This window comes from Teleopsis dalmanni, chromosome 2 (assembly GCF_002237135.1).
Source record: "Teleopsis dalmanni isolate 2A chromosome 2, ASM223713v2, whole genome shotgun sequence".
Classification (NCBI taxonomy): domain Eukaryota; kingdom Metazoa; phylum Arthropoda; class Insecta; order Diptera; family Diopsidae; genus Teleopsis; species Teleopsis dalmanni.
The window spans coordinates 157,313,870-157,331,309 of record NC_051847.1 but is presented as its reverse complement, the minus strand read 5'-3'; the positions used below and the strand labels follow the sequence as shown (position 1 = coordinate 157,331,309).

The 17,440-nt window shown below is 28.3% G+C and overlaps 1 protein-coding gene and 1 long non-coding RNA gene across 3 annotated transcripts; both read right to left on the bottom strand.

Annotated features, from left to right (window-relative positions):
* Positions 1-3,104: 3,104 nt before the first annotated feature.
* Positions 3,105-4,542, bottom strand: LOC119682403. The gene is made up of 5 exons (XR_005252583.1): positions 3,993-4,542; positions 3,812-3,911; positions 3,433-3,580; positions 3,279-3,374; positions 3,105-3,210 (listed from the first exon to the last, which is right to left on the bottom strand). It is a non-coding gene; the product is annotated as an uncharacterized LOC119682403 (long non-coding RNA).
* Positions 4,543-12,558: 8,016 nt separating this feature from the next.
* Positions 12,559-16,093, bottom strand: LOC119684459. 2 transcript variants are annotated; one of them, XM_038098503.1, is made up of 5 exons: positions 15,646-16,093; positions 15,465-15,550; positions 13,291-13,374; positions 12,810-13,060; positions 12,559-12,728 (listed from the first exon to the last, which is right to left on the bottom strand). In XM_038098503.1, exons 1-5 carry the CDS (start codon positions 16,091-16,093, stop codon positions 12,602-12,604), a joined length of 996 nt encoding a protein of 331 aa, XP_037954431.1. In that variant the 3' UTR covers positions 12,559-12,601. The 2 variants fall into 2 exon arrangements, with proteins under 2 accessions (XP_037954431.1, XP_037954432.1); XM_038098504.1 differs by lacking the exon at positions 13,291-13,374.
* Between the last annotated feature and the right edge of the window lie 1,347 nt (positions 16,094-17,440).

The following is a 17,440-nucleotide window of genomic DNA, read 5'->3' as shown; positions in this document are numbered from 1 at the left end:
ATAAATATTAAATTAAATACGTTATAAATATTAGTTATATCAATGTAAAATTATTATATAAATTAATATTTAAATAGTATTTAAACATAAAAAAAAAACAGAATTGATGTACCTTCAAAAAAAATGAAAATGTAATATACGTTAAATACAAATACAACAAATACCAAGTAACATTTTGCAGTTGTTGGAACGCAAGCAGAGCAGTTGTTAGAGCCGTGACTATGCTGAGATGCGATAGCAATGCTTTTGAAACGGTCAAGAACAAGAAGAAGAGTGTGAAATAAATTTGAAATTTTCTTTTGTGTTATTAAAATCAGTGTTTCAAGTAATTATTTTAATAAATAATCCTGACGACTTACATTGCAAATACGTAGTGAAATTGCGTTTTGTATATACAAAAAAATTTTAATGTAGTGAAATATAATTGAAATAAATTTTATTTATTAGCTGAAGCAAATTGACATTTTGTGAATTTTAATATGTGAACAATACATGAAGGTAAGTTCATTTTGAATTTATATTTTACTTTTTGTTTGATTTCATTTACGCCGTCATAAATTAAAAAAGTTACAATAACCATAAATTGGATAAATAAATATTTTAATAACAAAATTGTTTTATATATAAAATCCATATTCATATAATAAATCCAATATTTATTTTTTTATATTATTATTTTAATTCATATCAACATATATATGTTAGCTCTGAAAGTATATTATCTACATAAAATTTTATACTTTCTTATACCCCAAAAATTTTAAATGGAACATTTATTTTTCGTTTTTTCTTCCGCTTATTCATTATTTTTCTGTGAATATATTTTCACTATTGTTACTAACATAAATGATCTTGTGGTTTTTAAGAACGATATGCCCAAAAACAAACATTTGTGAATATATAAAAAAAATACTATATGTAAAATTTTTGCCTACAACTAGAATTATATTAAATATGTAAAATGTGGTAATAATAAAAAAATAACAAATTTCTTAATTAAATTATTTTATTAAAAGAATAAAAGAGCTAAATTGTTAGTTCAAGAAGTGATTAAATATAATTAAATGATTAAGTTTATTGAGTTTATTAAAACAATTTTAAGCCCTAAATTTACCAAACTTAGTAATTTTTTTAAAAAATATATTGTTTTTTATTTAACTTCAATTCTTTTTCAATTTTTAAAGTAAGATGATCTAAATTGTACTCAATTTTACTATCAACATTTTAAATATTTCAAAGAAGATTAAGAAATCAGTTCAAGAAAAGTTGCATCTAGTTTTAAACAGTACAAATTTTTAGAATTTCATGTTCTGAGCACCCGGTTATTCACCTCAATATATTATATTACATTTTGATTCAAGTTATATTAAACACAATTATTCATATTGAAATCAACTACATATTTAGATATGTACTCCTTATATAGTGATTTCAATTATTAGTGCATCATTAAAGCACTTTTGTTAAATTTTGCACCACAATCAGTTTGTACAAGTTAATATGTGAAACTCAAGCCTATTGTTAGTGTAAAGCGGTTTAGCTTATAGACTTAAAATAAAAGTAAGTCCCAAAACACTAAACAATATGCTGCACTTGGCTTATTTACTTTTGTACAATATAACTTCGAATAAAATTTTTCCACTTCTTGAAATATTTTGTTGTGACTGGTAGTTATATTTTGATACCGTTTTTAATTTATCGTTTGTAATATTAGTTAGTCATAATGTTCTAAATAATGTTGCAGTCGAATTTTAAAATTAATAAATCGGTAAGGATTTATAAATTTTATTATTTATGATTTATCTATTATTCCATTCAAAAATATTACCAAATATATAAATATTTAATTAATCAATATTTATATATCAAACAATTATTATATTAACCCTATTAAATAATTTATATATAAATTCCACCTTTATATATTTATATATATAGAATATTTAAAAAATATGTAATATTTAATATTTTAAATTATGCAAATTATAATTACAATATATAAATTATCTATTTATATAAATATAATAATTTAATATATAGTTATATATATAGCAAAAAATTAATTATCTATAAATAATTATATAATATATTAATATAATTAAAAACTAAATATTTTATTATTATAATAATATTTATTAACTATAAAAAAATATATTTTTTAAAATTACATATAAAATTTCAAATTTATATTAAATTTGTATTCAAAAATATTTAATAAATTTTTTTTTATAAATAAAATTATTTTTTAATAATTTAAATTAATTATATATTTAATAAAATTAACAAAATATTATTAAATATAATTTTTAATTATTTATTTATCATATTTAAAAAAAAGTTTTTATAAAATTATATGAAATTTTTCAAATGAATTGCCTGATTAAAGGGTTACATTGATAGAGTAAATTATTTGGTTTACCATATTCATTAATTTATTTATATTAAATAGAATTAAACTTTTCCTAAAAAAATCAAAATCTTTTGTGCTTCTTACACTAAAAAATATTTAATAAAACTAATAAAAAAATAAGCTAATTAAGCTAATGGGTTCGTACCCCATTTATAAAGGTTCCAATCCTTTTTCTTTTCATTTTTATCAATTCATCTAAAATTTTATTTTTTTTTAATCGTAATTATAGGAACAATAATTAGTATATCTTTAAATTCATGATTAATAGCATGAATATGTTTAGAAATTAATCTACTATTGTGGTACCTGTGGATAATATTATTTGCTACTGGAAATTATCTCTAGATTACCAATGTTGACTGTAAGTCCATAAAAGTATCTATTGCCAGATGTCGACTAATTTATCCTGTAGTGCGACATTTTTTTAAATTTTTTAAAATTTTTTCCTTTTTATATTATATTAAGATAATTAAGATAAGTAAGACAATTAGAAATATTCATTGATTACAATTACCAATAAAAGCCCATTAAATGCATTTAATATAGGAGTATTTAAAAATGTACCTATTATTTCAAATTGTTGAATAATAGATTTTTATGCCAATTGTATAATAAATAGATGGAAATCTCAACATTTTAATGTGATTGAATAGATTACTTAAGTAAAAAGTTGTAATTAATTTACACTTGTAATTTTTTATTAAGACTCATAATTTTTAGATTCGTATAAGTTTGTGTAAAATATATTTAAGCAAAGTTTTTAGTTAGGATATTAACAATCAATTTTTCCAGTTATTAGTCTGAAAGTAAAAAAAATTATATTATATCAAAGCACTATATTTAAAAATAGAAAGATTATACAGCTTACCTATATTTTGAACACATTTTCTTGGTATCTTGTAGTTTATTTAAATAAAATGATAGGTTCAAGTATTAATAAAACAACTGCTAAGCACACCACATGCTAAAAAAAACAAATTTTATTAATTATTGAAATTGAACTAAAAGTACAAAGTACTAACTTATGTAGTTATGTTTACAAAGAGGACACAGTAAAGATCCAATCCAACATATACTCAAGACACAATTAGAATACAATCAAGACATAGTCAGTATAGAGGCATGACACAATCAGAATATATCCAGTATACAGTCAGGGTATGATTAAATCTAAATATAGTTATTTAAAGGTGCTATTGATGTTAAAGGTTCTAATACTTGGAATTTTTTTATAAAATAAAAATAACTATTTGTTTAAATAAATTAAAAAATAAATATTATTTATAATTTATAAATGATATAATATATTCGTATTAATACATTATATTATTTGCTAATAATAATATATTTTATTATATTTTTATTATATTTTGTTAAAAATTGAACTATGAAGCTACTTACTTTCACTCATAGTTTTAATTTTCCCTTGCAATGTATCTGAGAAGTAGAAGAGCACATCCGATTTTAATTGCATAGCAATGCTCTTCGAAGCATACATAATCTTGAATTATATTATAATTAATATTTTGTAATAATGAAGTTAACTTGTTTTAAAATAATAATGAAAACATAATCTATTTACCAGAACTTTCATTTTTTACGCGCATTACGCTTCGGTTTCTTCCCACACTTTTTCTTCCCCTTAGCACCTTTCTTATTAACGCCCTTTTTTTTATTCCGTTTAACTTTTTTCTTTAGATCCATTTCGGATATGACTATAATTTTATTTAAATCCCAATACATGCCGCCACGATCATAACGAACTTTTTCGTCAGGACTCAATGCACGCCATTCCGCCCAACCAGCTTTTTCAATTTCTTCTGGCTTTAATTTAGGATTCTTCAAAGCTAAAATTTCAAGAAATTTTGAAAAACGTCTCTCATCAACATAGGCATTCCAACGTTCCTCATTATCATTTATTATTTTCTCCGTTGCAATCTTTTTCTGCTTAATGAGTTCTTTCTCATATTTCGATGCTAAGGGTTTTTGACGTCTTTTATGCTTACCAACTGAAGGATATACCCGTTTTTTAGGTGTAGGCTCTTGATTGCTCCAAAAAAAGTTTTTAATTTTTGTCAATATTCCCATTTTATTTCCGAAAGCAGATTATATTTAAAAATTAAAATAAACAAAAAAATAAAATATATGATAGAAAAAAATTAAGATTTAATATTATTTGTTTAATCGGAATGAAAACTTGATCTTAAAAAAAAATACGAGAGGATTACTAGTGGAAAAGTTATTAAAAATATTCAAAACTAAATTTTAATTCATTATGAATACAAATAATTTTCGAATTAAAATGAAACCAATCCATTAATATTTTAATGGTGTTATTTGCATTTATTATATACTATGTTCATATATATATTATTTTATGACCAAACGATTTCAATAAAATGGTACATATATTATACCACTGTGTATAATATACTTTTACCTTTATATAAAGGTTTAAATATGTATTATTTATAATTATTTAAAATTGCTGAAATAATGAGTTTAATGAAATTTAATTTAAAAAAAAAATATGCTTCGATTTTTTCAGTTTATATATGATGATTCTCAAATTCTTGTTGGTAGTCCTCAATCCCTCGACGTTAAGTTGTGGCGAGCTATTACCAGCTATGTACCCACAAGTCAACGAAAATTACCTCCTAATAATGCATGCATATGAAATGTTCCGTAGAGTAGTTTATAACACTAAGAAGTAGTTTCAATGCTAAGACCCATAAGAGCGACTTTGTGACCATTTAAATTTCATGTTTGAAGACGTGTTCACAAAATCTAATTGAATTTATTGCTGTGGATGTATTTAGATAAAAAAACTGCAATGATACGCATTCTGACTCTTTTTTTCTTTTATTCAACTCCACCTGATTCATACATACAGCTGACAGCACCTATAATATTTATAATGTAATCTTTTCATATGGTACTCATAAGCATCGACACTTGACACAAAAATAATGTAAGTGATTTATGAATCATTCACGAGTATTATGTTATAGTCAACTAAATTTTGCCTGTATTCTTTTCTGTCCATAACAAATTTTTTGCTTAGCAAACAACAGCGCTCACACAAAATTTCTACTAATGCCAAAACTGGTCAAATCGATAATCATTCATTTTCGATGAGTACATTCATTGATTCATATGACGCGAGTATATATTATGACTCATGAGTCATCTGCAATGTATGCTACTGTACTTAGAAAATTATACGGACTCTTGTGACGCTAATTCATAAACATCCAGACTCGTTAACGAAAACCCTTTTAAATAATTTCTATAGCGATCAGTCAGTGTACTCTGACTGTTAAAATACTCCTTCTCGTTGCAATTCTCTGATGTAGTTATATCGCTATATATCTCATATAAAGAAACAGTCAAAGCAATTTATTGCTTTGAACTGCACCAGTTCTAGAAAAGGCGAGGATATTTATACTCTTAATTCTTATAGAGCAAGTTACTTTTTTTTTACAAGCACAACTCCGATATCGTTGAAAGTGGGACTATATTTTTAGCATATTGATCTCATTAAATGTTTCCGTGCATGTGTTCTCACGTCCTTTCATGTTTTATTATTTATTATTGTAATTTCATTTTTCTTTTTAATTTAAAAATATAAAATCCATTTATTTTTATTTGGTTTAAGTCCCATTAAAATTTAATTTGCATGAATAATTTTAAAGTTCAAGTGTTGAACCAAATATGACAACAAACTTAAAATGGAAAACTTTCAATCTCCAATCTCCTACTTAGAAGTTAGCTGAGCTATACTTTAGGAAGAAAAAATCTGAAAAGTTGTGAAACAAACATTTAAGAATTTATTGCTTTTCATTTTGTGCATAATCAAGTGCCAACTTTGCTTGAGCAACAACAGTTGTTAACAACGAAACTATTGCAATTTGCAGCAATAATCTGTGTGCTTATGGTGAAGTAGTTGCATTTCACTTGAGCCAATACCGCCCGCCTACAAGAGGCACATGAATGATTTGCAAACTGATGCCTTATATGCACCTACGAGCATTTGGAGCCTAGGTTAGATGGCACATCCGACCACAGTCACATCTGCTACAATATTTGAAACTGCATCAGCATTTGTCTCAAACTACAGAATCTTATTCGGTGGAACTTTTGTTTTTGGGCTCAAATTCTTCTGCAGATGATTTCATTTAACACTTCGCTTCAAATCAAACATTTCAACTGCATACGCCTGTGAGCACAAGGGCAATTTGCATAACAAAACTGGCAATTTACACTCTCAGCATCTCATCTCAGCCAGTTATTGAACAAATGCAATATGCCTATTTGTTAAGTTGTAGATACAAGATACTTAAACTCGTAGTTAGTAGGACCAAAATGTTGGATTTCGTGTCCAAATAAATGACAACAACACAGACAAAATATCTTTGCCAAAGTTTTTGATCATCATACATTCATCAGATGGCATTGAGGCATGTATTTGGTTTCTATTTTGAATTTATTTTCATTTTATGCGACAACGCTTCATGTAAAATCTAAAATTTCAAATGTAATTGCAATCAATAAGTTCGAAATTTATTTATTCAAAAATAATGAATTGCTCTTTTGAAAGATAACATTTCATCTAAAATATTCAGAATTCATTTGCTACACTGAGTGATTCGTTATAAAACAATTACAACAACTTTAAATGGTACGCCTACGTATGTGGATGAATTACAATATAAATTTTGGTATTTCGATTCTTTAAATACGGATATCCTGTGAAAATAAAAATTTATTATTTTTATTCTATTGACACTTCTTAGTTTTTATAAATGAATTAAAAGGCTTGAGATACTATATTCATTAAAGTTATTTAGAAAATATTTCACCATCTTAAGTTCAATGTGATATAACGCAGATGTGACCACTTCGATTGAAGTAGAGCACATGCAATAAATTACTAGTATTTGATGTTATAAAATCAAATGAATACATTTTTATTTATTTTATTGGTAAATTATTTTGAAACTAGTACTCACATAAATATTATATTTGCTGTATTTAGTTTTCCTACTCAACTGTCTTAATATTGCCATACAGTATTGTCATTATTGTTATCCACAGCGTCTTTAAATTACTTTTCAATAGTAGTCGAAAAAAACATCATTTATTTACTCAGTTAAATAGTAAAGACAATTAAAAAAAAATGGGATGAACAATCATCACCAGCATATTTTAATCTGATTGCTTCGTAATATATATAAGATATTCATATACTTCTTCAATGAATGAAATAGTATATGTCCAAATTTTACTTGCAAAAACATCATTCTCACAAGTAGCTAGCTACTCATTTTCTGTGTTTCTTACTAAAACTCAGTTCTAATACATCTTCCAACAACTTTGTAAGATAACTAATAAAACAAACATTTTCTAGAAAAATTGCTCAAAAAAGCTTTTAAATATCTTTTTTTTAATGGTGTCTTCAGATCTTCTTCAAAGTCGGACAGTCGTAAAATGTGACTGACAGTTTCATCTCTTTCAAGATGAAACGATATTCTTTCACATTCCATATTGTTGCGACGGTAACACGAGTTAAGATGATCCTTTTCGTTATCTTAGCTTTACCCCGCTAAGAAATAAATTAATCTAATTTAAAAAAGAATTTTAAACAAGACTCTAAGACTCTAATCCCTAAACGAGACTATAATCTTCGGCACTTAAATAGATCTTAGAGGTTATAAAAACAAGACTACATTTTGCAAAAGGTGTAACTTCTCTTGCTTATATCTGATTTGGTGACAATTTTTCACACTTATTTCATATCTTATTTTCAATATTACAATTAAATATGTGTACTATAAACACATATTTTTCTTTAAACTCAGAAAAAACAAACGAGTATTTATTAATTTGAAAGATGGTGTTTTAGGTATGGGTATAGTTGCTATCATCTGTCAATATTGAGTGAACTGACCAATTGGCTTCGGCTACTTGAATAAACCATTATTTTATTTTATTTATTTTTAATAACTTGTATTCAAATAACAGTGTAGATTTCACACTGAAAAAATAACAAAAATTGCTGTTAAAATATTCCTGACACCAAAATTGCTTTTATACAACAATTCTCAGAACCATGTTAACTTATGGAACAGTAGCCTGGGGGAATTACACAGAACAAGAAACAGTGATTAACATTGTCCACACCAAAATAAACTAACATTGCTTTTAGAGTGTCTCGAAAAGCTGATTTTTTGACCAACACAATCAGATAGAGATTCTACAGATTTCTAGTCAAGCTGAAATTTCCGGCAACAAAATAACCAAAGTTTCCTAGAAAGCTTTGCTACTTATAGATCCGGAACCATTCTGGGGTTTGGGAGTAGGTAATTTATTTTCATCCAAAAAACAAAAACAAAGAAAGCTGTACTGAGATAGACTACCGGGGCTATCAGAAACAAGCGGACTATAAAACCAAAACGAATTAAGGAATGCAAGCAACTAAGGAGAAATAATTTCAAAATCACTGCAAGAACTCTAACAGGTCACAGTTAAAAGGTGATAGGTTAAACTATAGGTTTTTTAAAGAAAGAAATAGAACCTCAAATTAAATTTTGGGGGCTTATCCGGAACTAATTCATAAACATAGGAAGTACTTAGATGAACATCTCTAAGTCCGTGAAGGGGTTACAATATTTATCTAGATCGTAATGCGTAATGTTTTGTTATTACAAAACATCCTGAATATCTATTCGCAGTCATTGTATATTGTATAGTTAATAAATCAAACATAATTTTGCTACTAAAAATAAACTTCCAAGAAATAAAATATCATTTCTAACAAATTACATCCAGATGTACGTGTGTATTAGACCCAATACCTGGCAGTGTACTGTTTACAGCTCTGCTATAAATCTTTCCAAGTTATTAATAATTTTTATGAACTCAATGCTTATTTATATACATTTTTTTACTTATTTTTTTATCAATAAAAACACTAAAATCACAACTCATAATTTCTGCATTGGATATCTGCAATGCTTCGGTCTGCTGAACTTTGATGTCTGTTCTTCGAAACATTTTAACGTGTCATTGAGTCCACATTTTATTTCTGTGCTCTGCTTTAGTTCATAAAATAAACGTCAAATCGTAAAGATTACAAATGCTTCGTCGGACAAGTTACCGTCCCGTTACTGTGTGTGATGTCACACTGCAAGGGGAAAGTCGGAAAGTGTTAAAGTGTGAAAGTGCGTTAGGAGTACGCATGGCCGACCTCAAATGTGTAACGAATTTTTAATTTGAAAATGACAAACCCAAACTAAAATGTGTTAATGTAGGTCAGAAATAACGGCAAAAATGTAAGGCAGTAAGCAGAAACCTTACTTGGTTAAAGTATTCGCTGTTCAAAAAATGTTGGAAAATTAAATAATAGATGGCGCAAGCAAACCAATAATGGAGATAACTGAGATAAATCCATCACTGCGCTAATGAACAAAACTGTTATATAAGTATAACAGTTTAATAAGAGAAGCATACACAAAGGCTTTGTTCAAATTTATATAATAAAAAAAATTAAATATGATATTAATTTAAAATAATAATTATAATAGTTAGTTTTAATATTAAATTATATTTAATTAAATTTATTTGATTAAATTATAATCTGTATAATAAGAAAAAATCCATTAATATATATTTGCAAGAAATAAAAGGCTTATTTACCATAGTTAGAATGATCCAATTTAGTTCAAATTCGCACCATTTCGTTCGATAACTTGTTGCCATTTTGAAGGCATTACGCTTCTCTCATAGAAATCCTCGTGTCTATTGGCAAAAAATTGAGACAGTTGATTTTCACAATTCGCTCTTGAAGCGAATTTTTCATCAGAAAAATTATTCATCGTTCGCCGTGGATATGAACAGATGGTAATCACTTGGTGTCAGATCAGGACTAAAAATTGAAAGCATAAAAACTTCGCAACCAAGCGCCCTAAGCTTTTGGCGAGTCATTTTTGATATGTGTGGGCTAGATTTGCCCTGATGGAACACAATTCTTCTCCTATTGCCCAATGCTGGCCGTTTCTGGGCGATTGCTTCCCTCAGACGATCCACTTGTTAACAGTGCAGTTCTAAGCCGTAGTTGACAGATTTACCGCAGAGAAGCAGCTCATAGTAGATAATTTCCAGCCAATGCCCCCAAATATACGGCATGACCTCCCTGCGCGTCAATCCTAGCTTGGCACCATTTTAACTATCTCATCACGATTCGATCACGACTTTTCATCACCAATCACCAACCGCTTCACAAATAGGCCGATTTTATTGCGATTTAGCAGCGATTATAAAATGGATATTCGGTCTATGAGGTTTTTATCGTTAACTCAGTAGCACCCATGTATCCAGCTTCTTTTTGTATTCAGTCTTATGGTCTTATGTTCAGTCTAATAGTCCCAATCGGTATTTTGTACAATCTTTAATTTTTGGGGAATCAAAACAGTGCTTGACTGTAACATTACAGTCAGATTCGACAAATTTCATAATTTTATAGATATTTTCAACAATTTTATGATATTTCCAGTGCATGATGCATCTTTGACATCGATATTAACGGTACAGAATGAATGAACCAAAATTGCGCATGTTTAGGGTATTACAATATCAAGACCATAAACACTATTCACATTTCCTGCCGCCTGGCCTGCGTTTTTATCTTTATAAAAAAAAACTTGTAAAATATGGCATATTTTCTCCTTGCTAACGCCCATTTTTGATGCGCGCTCAAGTAAAACTAAGGCAACCAAACTTGCAAAAGTTTTTTAGTACGAAATCTCATATTTCTAACGCCATCTAGCTTACCTCGACAACTCACTAAAGCCATCTATTGGGTAAATAATGGATTTCTTTTTAGTATACCTAATATATGTAATTAAAGTTATTAATTATTAAATTTTTAATTTTAAGGGCCATTTTATTGTGGTGTTACTAACCATAACCTGCTGACTGCTTACGTAGTACAAGAATGTTATATCAACTTATCATCAACTTATCGGAAGAAGTATTGCTTATTTTACATATGTTTATCTATCAACCCTTTTTTAATCTAAAAATTAGATTTTATATAATTTGTTTTTATCACATTTCGAAAGCCCACAAGAAAACTAAGCAATTGCATTTTTATTGCTAAATTATATAGACAGTTATATGACGAGTGGTAACGGCAATTTGACGCTCTTTTCTGTCATAATGAAAAGGCATTGTTATACGTAAAGTCATATCACAATTGTTAATCACCTACTTTTAATACAATTTTTGTGTCTTTATTTAAAAGATACTTATGTGTAAACATATTCACACAAAATAAACATATTTATTCCTAATGGCCCATGTCATACTTAAGTGAAATTGTCAATTAAAATTGGGTTTTATAACAGATTTCACACAGTTTACTGCAGTCAGTGCATTGAAATTATATTCATGCTTTGGTGCTGTTGAAAAGATGATGAAACCAATACAAGCTCAATGATATTTTTCTTATAATTTTTTTGATATAGTCTATTTTACATTTATACGGATATTTTATTCTTAATGCCAGAACGGAACATGAAACAGCTAAAGTAAGAACTTTATAAGGAATTTGTTAAAACCAAAAATAATGTTAAATTATTTTTCAAAATATTTCTTGTGCTTTTCTATACACATGCAACCATTCAGAGTTTATGTATACGAATTTTTAATCTACATAATTCATCAAATGTAGCAAGCACCAAATTAATGCATAAAAATTACTCATGTATTGCAAATTCCAATATTTATTATTAAAGAAAACTGTTTTGACCAACATGACAAGACACATAAAAGTCTTGTGAAAATTGTAGAAATAGTGTTACTAACTTTTAACGCATATATCGTCTTATGTAGAGATATACATACTTTACATATATTTTATACAGCCTTGTTTAGAAATATATGTTTAAGTTGATTTTAAACTTAATGATTGGCACACGGATAAAGTTTTTTATTTAAATTTTTTTTATTTTTAATTTTTTAAAACTATTAAATTAAAATAAATAATTAATATTTATTTGATTTGTTCGCATAAATAAATAAATAATTAACCTAAAATCGAAAAATAATTATTTTACGTGTCTAATTTAAATGGAAATCCAGTCAAAAGTATCTTAGCCAACATTTTGCACAAACGACATCAACATCGGATTAAACTTCATTACATTCGAGATAAAGTTGATTGCAGTCGAAACCTGAACGCCCTCTGCGTCCGGCTTCATAGATGTGCTCGAACTGTGCGTCACTGGTGCGGTCCAGTAGAAAACTGGTAGCATAACTGTAACAGCAAATAAAATTATTTTTAACATATTTATTCCGAGTAGCTGTGCGCGGCAAAGTGATTTCAATTATAACTTACGATCCCAATTGGCAGAAGATGCTGCTGCCACCAATCTCGCGTAAGCACTCCGTATTCGCTTCGCACATATAACGTTGCATGCATTTCTCATCCGCATTACGGTAGGTGCGCACATAACCTTTAAGCATCGAAATACCTGCAACGGTGGCATCGCTTACTGAATCACGTTTGCCCAGCGAGCGCGCAGTCAACGAACGATGCGAGAATGAAGTCTTCAGTGCATCCAATAGATTCATCACAATTTGTATGAACTGCAGTTGATGAAGAGAATAAAATTCAATTAAAGGCAAAGTGGTAATTGGTGCTTTTAAAAATTTTACAACTTTTAAGTGTAAAGCAAACGAAACGTGTGTGTAAATTAAGAAAATTAAAAATGAAAATTATTTATAAAATGTAATGAAAAAGTTAATCATGAACGAATTATTAATTATAATTAATATTGCTATTAACGATACGATTTACTTAATTTATAGTGTTTTACCTCTCCAGCTTGTTTGGCCATTGAATTTACTTGATCTGGATCTTTGGTGCCAAGAACCGAAGACAGCACTGCTGCTAAGATGCCCTGTTGCAAGCGAGAAACCATAAAACCAAACACCAAATCAATTATAATTTGCAAATAGGGAAATATACAAAAAAAATTATTTTATTATTTATACAAATTTATTAAAGTGGAGAAAAAAAATTTTTTTTAACTGATTCTAAGCCAAAGAAGATGGTATTGAATGAAGAATGAATCTATGACAACTTCAAGTCAGTAAAGGAAAGAGCCAAGAAAGATTTAATATATGAACTATAATTTTTTGATTTTATTATTTTTTTGTACCTACTAAATCGTTAAAAATAACTCTGGATTTTTTTATAACTGCAAAACAATAAATTTCTTTCTTTAGGTTAGGTTGGGTTCAACCGATTGTTACCAAGACCCTATATATAATAGTTAAGGACACGGTAGGTGGACTTGTAGTGCTATTGAGCGTTGCCTATGCGCCCTGCTTACAGATATCAATAAACAATTCAGTAACAATATTTTTTAAAAGACTTGAACCAAAAGAATCACATAAATGGAGACGTTTCTTAACCACTAGATGGAACTGACAATCTTTCACTGTCAAACTTATGATAGTAACCCAAGTTATCGTAGCAATATTTCTATTTAAACCTAATTTGAAAGACATTCAAGTTCCATAAGTGGAACAAAAATTTTTGGCACTGAAATCGAGTTCAAAGATAAAAAAACTTTATGGTGGGTTTAGATTAACTTTAGTTTCTAATGGTAATGCTTGATTTAGTACCGGTTCTTCAAACTTAATATATTTTAACATTAACTTATAACAACAATAAACAATTTAAAAAGATTTGAATTAAGAGAATCACTTTTAAAAATTCTTTCATATACTTGACACAGTCGTAATCTTTCTTTCTTATATTAGTAAGCATTAACAGAGATTTAGCTTAAGGTTTTTGCAGAGATTATAATAAACATAACTAATATCCAACTAGATAACTTAGTTCATTGTTATCTTTCAAAGTACCAGATCGTTTTCTACTGTCAAAGCTAAATTTTACAAATCATCTGATGTACTTTATTCTCTAATAGGAATTACCGCAAAAATTAGTGATCTTGTTAAGGCAAACGAAAGTGGCAGATCGGAGATCGTAAAAACCTCTCATCTCGAATCGAAGACAAAATAAAATATAGAAAACTTTTAAACGTATCCTGTTTCCAGATTTAGGTAAAAACAAAGCTAAATAAAGCATAATCTATAGGATAAAAGTATTTCATTGTACAACAAAGAAGTATTTTCATATAAAAGAAGGTCGAAAAATTCAACATTAATAAGATTAATAATAGTTTCGTACTTTTTTGCATAAAGAACTTCTATATTTCTTAAATATTTTCTTAATTTTGCCTATGGTACTAATTTTGTTGACATTATTTCTTAAAAAACATAGACTAGATCAGATCATTCGTTTTTTGTCTATATGAGTAATTAGTGAACCCAATATAGAATGCAATTTATTTACTTTCTATTGGATTTTTTATTGATCCAATAGATCAACTTATTTTTTTATTCAACTAAATGACTAGAGATTTGGACTGTTGAAAAGTGGAAAATATCAAGACTGTTTTAAAAACCATATCTCTAGTCTCCAATCCAATAAACCAATGAAGAACATTTGCTACAATTTATTTAATATCATCAAAACAAAAGAAATGTGTATCAGTGAAAGATCGGAAGAAACTATTTAAACTGTCTGATTAACCAATTGGACGATTCAGAAAGTTTTAATATGAAGGATGCATTCTAGCGTAGACACAAGGACAGATATAGGTTATAAAAAATATTCCTGCAGCTTTCATGGTAAAAAATATATCTACTATATTTTAAATTAAGTAAATGTAAGTAATATTGTGCCATATAACAATAACTGAAATAATAATCTGAACCGTTGAGTTAATAATTGCTGTTAAATTGTAACTCAAAAATTAATTTGGTGGGTGGGAAAAGCGATTAAAAGCTTAGCAATTAGTATAAATACTAGTTGAAATCGTAATTTATAAAAACGAAATAATATTTACAGTGTAAAAGTACTAAATAAGCGTGAAAAAGTGCAACTAAACTATTTTTAATAAAATGCAATGAAACTCACCTGCATCGGTGAACCGCCATTGTCGACTTTATCAATGCCATCGCTTGGTGCACCTCCGCCCAATAGTGTATTTATGATTTTCAAGCCTAAGGGTGAATACAAAGGAATTAAATAAAATTTGTAAATATATAATTAATTACACGAAAGAGAAACCTTTCTCAAAGCAATAAGTTCCACTCACCCATTGAAATAACATTCGCCCACGGAGAACCACCAAAACCGATTGTATTGTCAACATCATCCGATTTTGTGGGCGCATTGTTGGCATTACCATTGAAGAACATCGTTAAGACTGTGGACAACATGTTCGACCAGGAGAATGCATTACTGGTGGACTCTTGTATTTGATTGCTTTCTATGTCATCCTCGATGTCGTCTAATGCCACTTTCTTTGAGGCATTTGGTTTAACTGCAAACTTGCGACCGCTATTTACGCTTGTTTCGGGATAGTAGACAGGTGAGAGTTGCTGTTGTTGTTGTTGTTGTTGTTGCAGCTGCTGCTGCGGGGAACTGCTTTGAATTCGTCGCTGGTAGGCCTCATTTTGTGGGTAGGCGTAAGTGAGCAAAACGCAGTTTGTGGTCACAATGGCGAGTAATAAATAAGCATTAATTTTCCTTTGATTGAACATGCTGCAAGAAAAAAATAGAATAATAATTATTAAATATAGCTATAGTTGATAGTAATAGATTAAATATGTACTTTCACAATGTATTAATTAATTTAAAAACGCATATCTTTAAATTAAATTAAATGCTGGATTGCCGTAATTATAATAGTTTTAATTGGATTTTAAAGATAATTAAGTAAAAATATATAACACTCAACCAAACAAGACTTAAGATATAAATTGCCAGCGGTACTATCTATCTACTTTACGTTCGAAAGTTGGGTTTTAAAAATTTTTTAGTACTTTTCAATTAAAAAACTTAACAGTTTTATTTTAATGACACTTAACTTAAGTCAATTGCTCAATTAAAATAAATAAAATTTTATTTTTTTATCAAGAATTCAACAGTTTGCCAAAGAGAAATTTTTTTTTGCAGATCCTCTGGCAATTTGAAAAACGTTTGTAATTATTCTGTGGTTTTTCTATAAAACTTATCAGATATTTAAATGTTTGTAAACTGCTTAACTGTATAACACATTCTCAAAAACCATAATTGAATTTTTCTAAATTACGAATATTTACAGCCGCTTAACATAAACTTAAATCATAAAAAAACCATAAAATCAATTCATCAAACATTTAAGAATCTAGTCTCATTCAGTCGATCTTAATCTTTGCATATCGAAGGTAGTATGTTGCAATTACTAGAGCTTGTCTTTTTTTCTACTCGTGGTCATCTATTGTACAAACATCAGCAGTTAACTTTTCTTTTTATCTTTTGATTTCGAGCAGTTAATGAATGAAAGAAACGCTACGAACTTACAACTTACAAACTTTAAGTAGGAAATACTAGTAAAAAATTACATAAACATTTTTTGTTCTTCAACTCATAAAACAAATTCTTCACTGCCTCAGCTTAGAAGTCAGCATTTACTTCTGGAATGAGTTCAGAGTACAATGTACGCTCCACATTGCCGCTCTTCACACATCCCAAATGCATTGAAAACAAATTCACAGCTGCACGATAAATGCACGAATGCAGCTGAAGCTCCTATGAAAGACTATGCTGCGCCATCTAGCATATTACCGTTAAATTAATATCAGAACAACAATAACCTGTGCATTTCCATCAATAATCGATAGCAATCAAGTCGTTGAAACTGTTATTCCACTAGTCTGATTTGAGCAACGCAGCATTTGTGCCTACCAGTCGGACAGACCAACTGCTAAATCGGCCAGTGGCCATAAGAAATTGTTTTGATTAAATGTGAAGGCAAGCGCTGCATGCGACGAAGAAAGTATCTGCAAGAGAACATATGTAGTATCTGCTGTCAGCCATTTACTGCTCAGCTTAGAAGCTAATAAAAA

Bases quoted from the DNA above. Each gene is read 5' to 3' on its own strand.
- LOC119684459 (XM_038098503.1), bottom strand. From the start codon at position 16,093: ATGTTCAATCAAAGGAAAATTAATGCTTATTTATTACTCGCCATTGTG. The intron at 13,375-15,464 runs GTGAGTTTCATT...CGCTTGCAACAG, and splicing joins ATGGCGGTTCACCGATGCAG to GGCATCTTAGCAGCAGTGCT. The intron at 13,061-13,290 runs GTAAAACACTAT...CATCAACTGCAG, and splicing joins TGGCCAAACAAGCTGGAGAG to TTCATACAAATTGTGATGAA.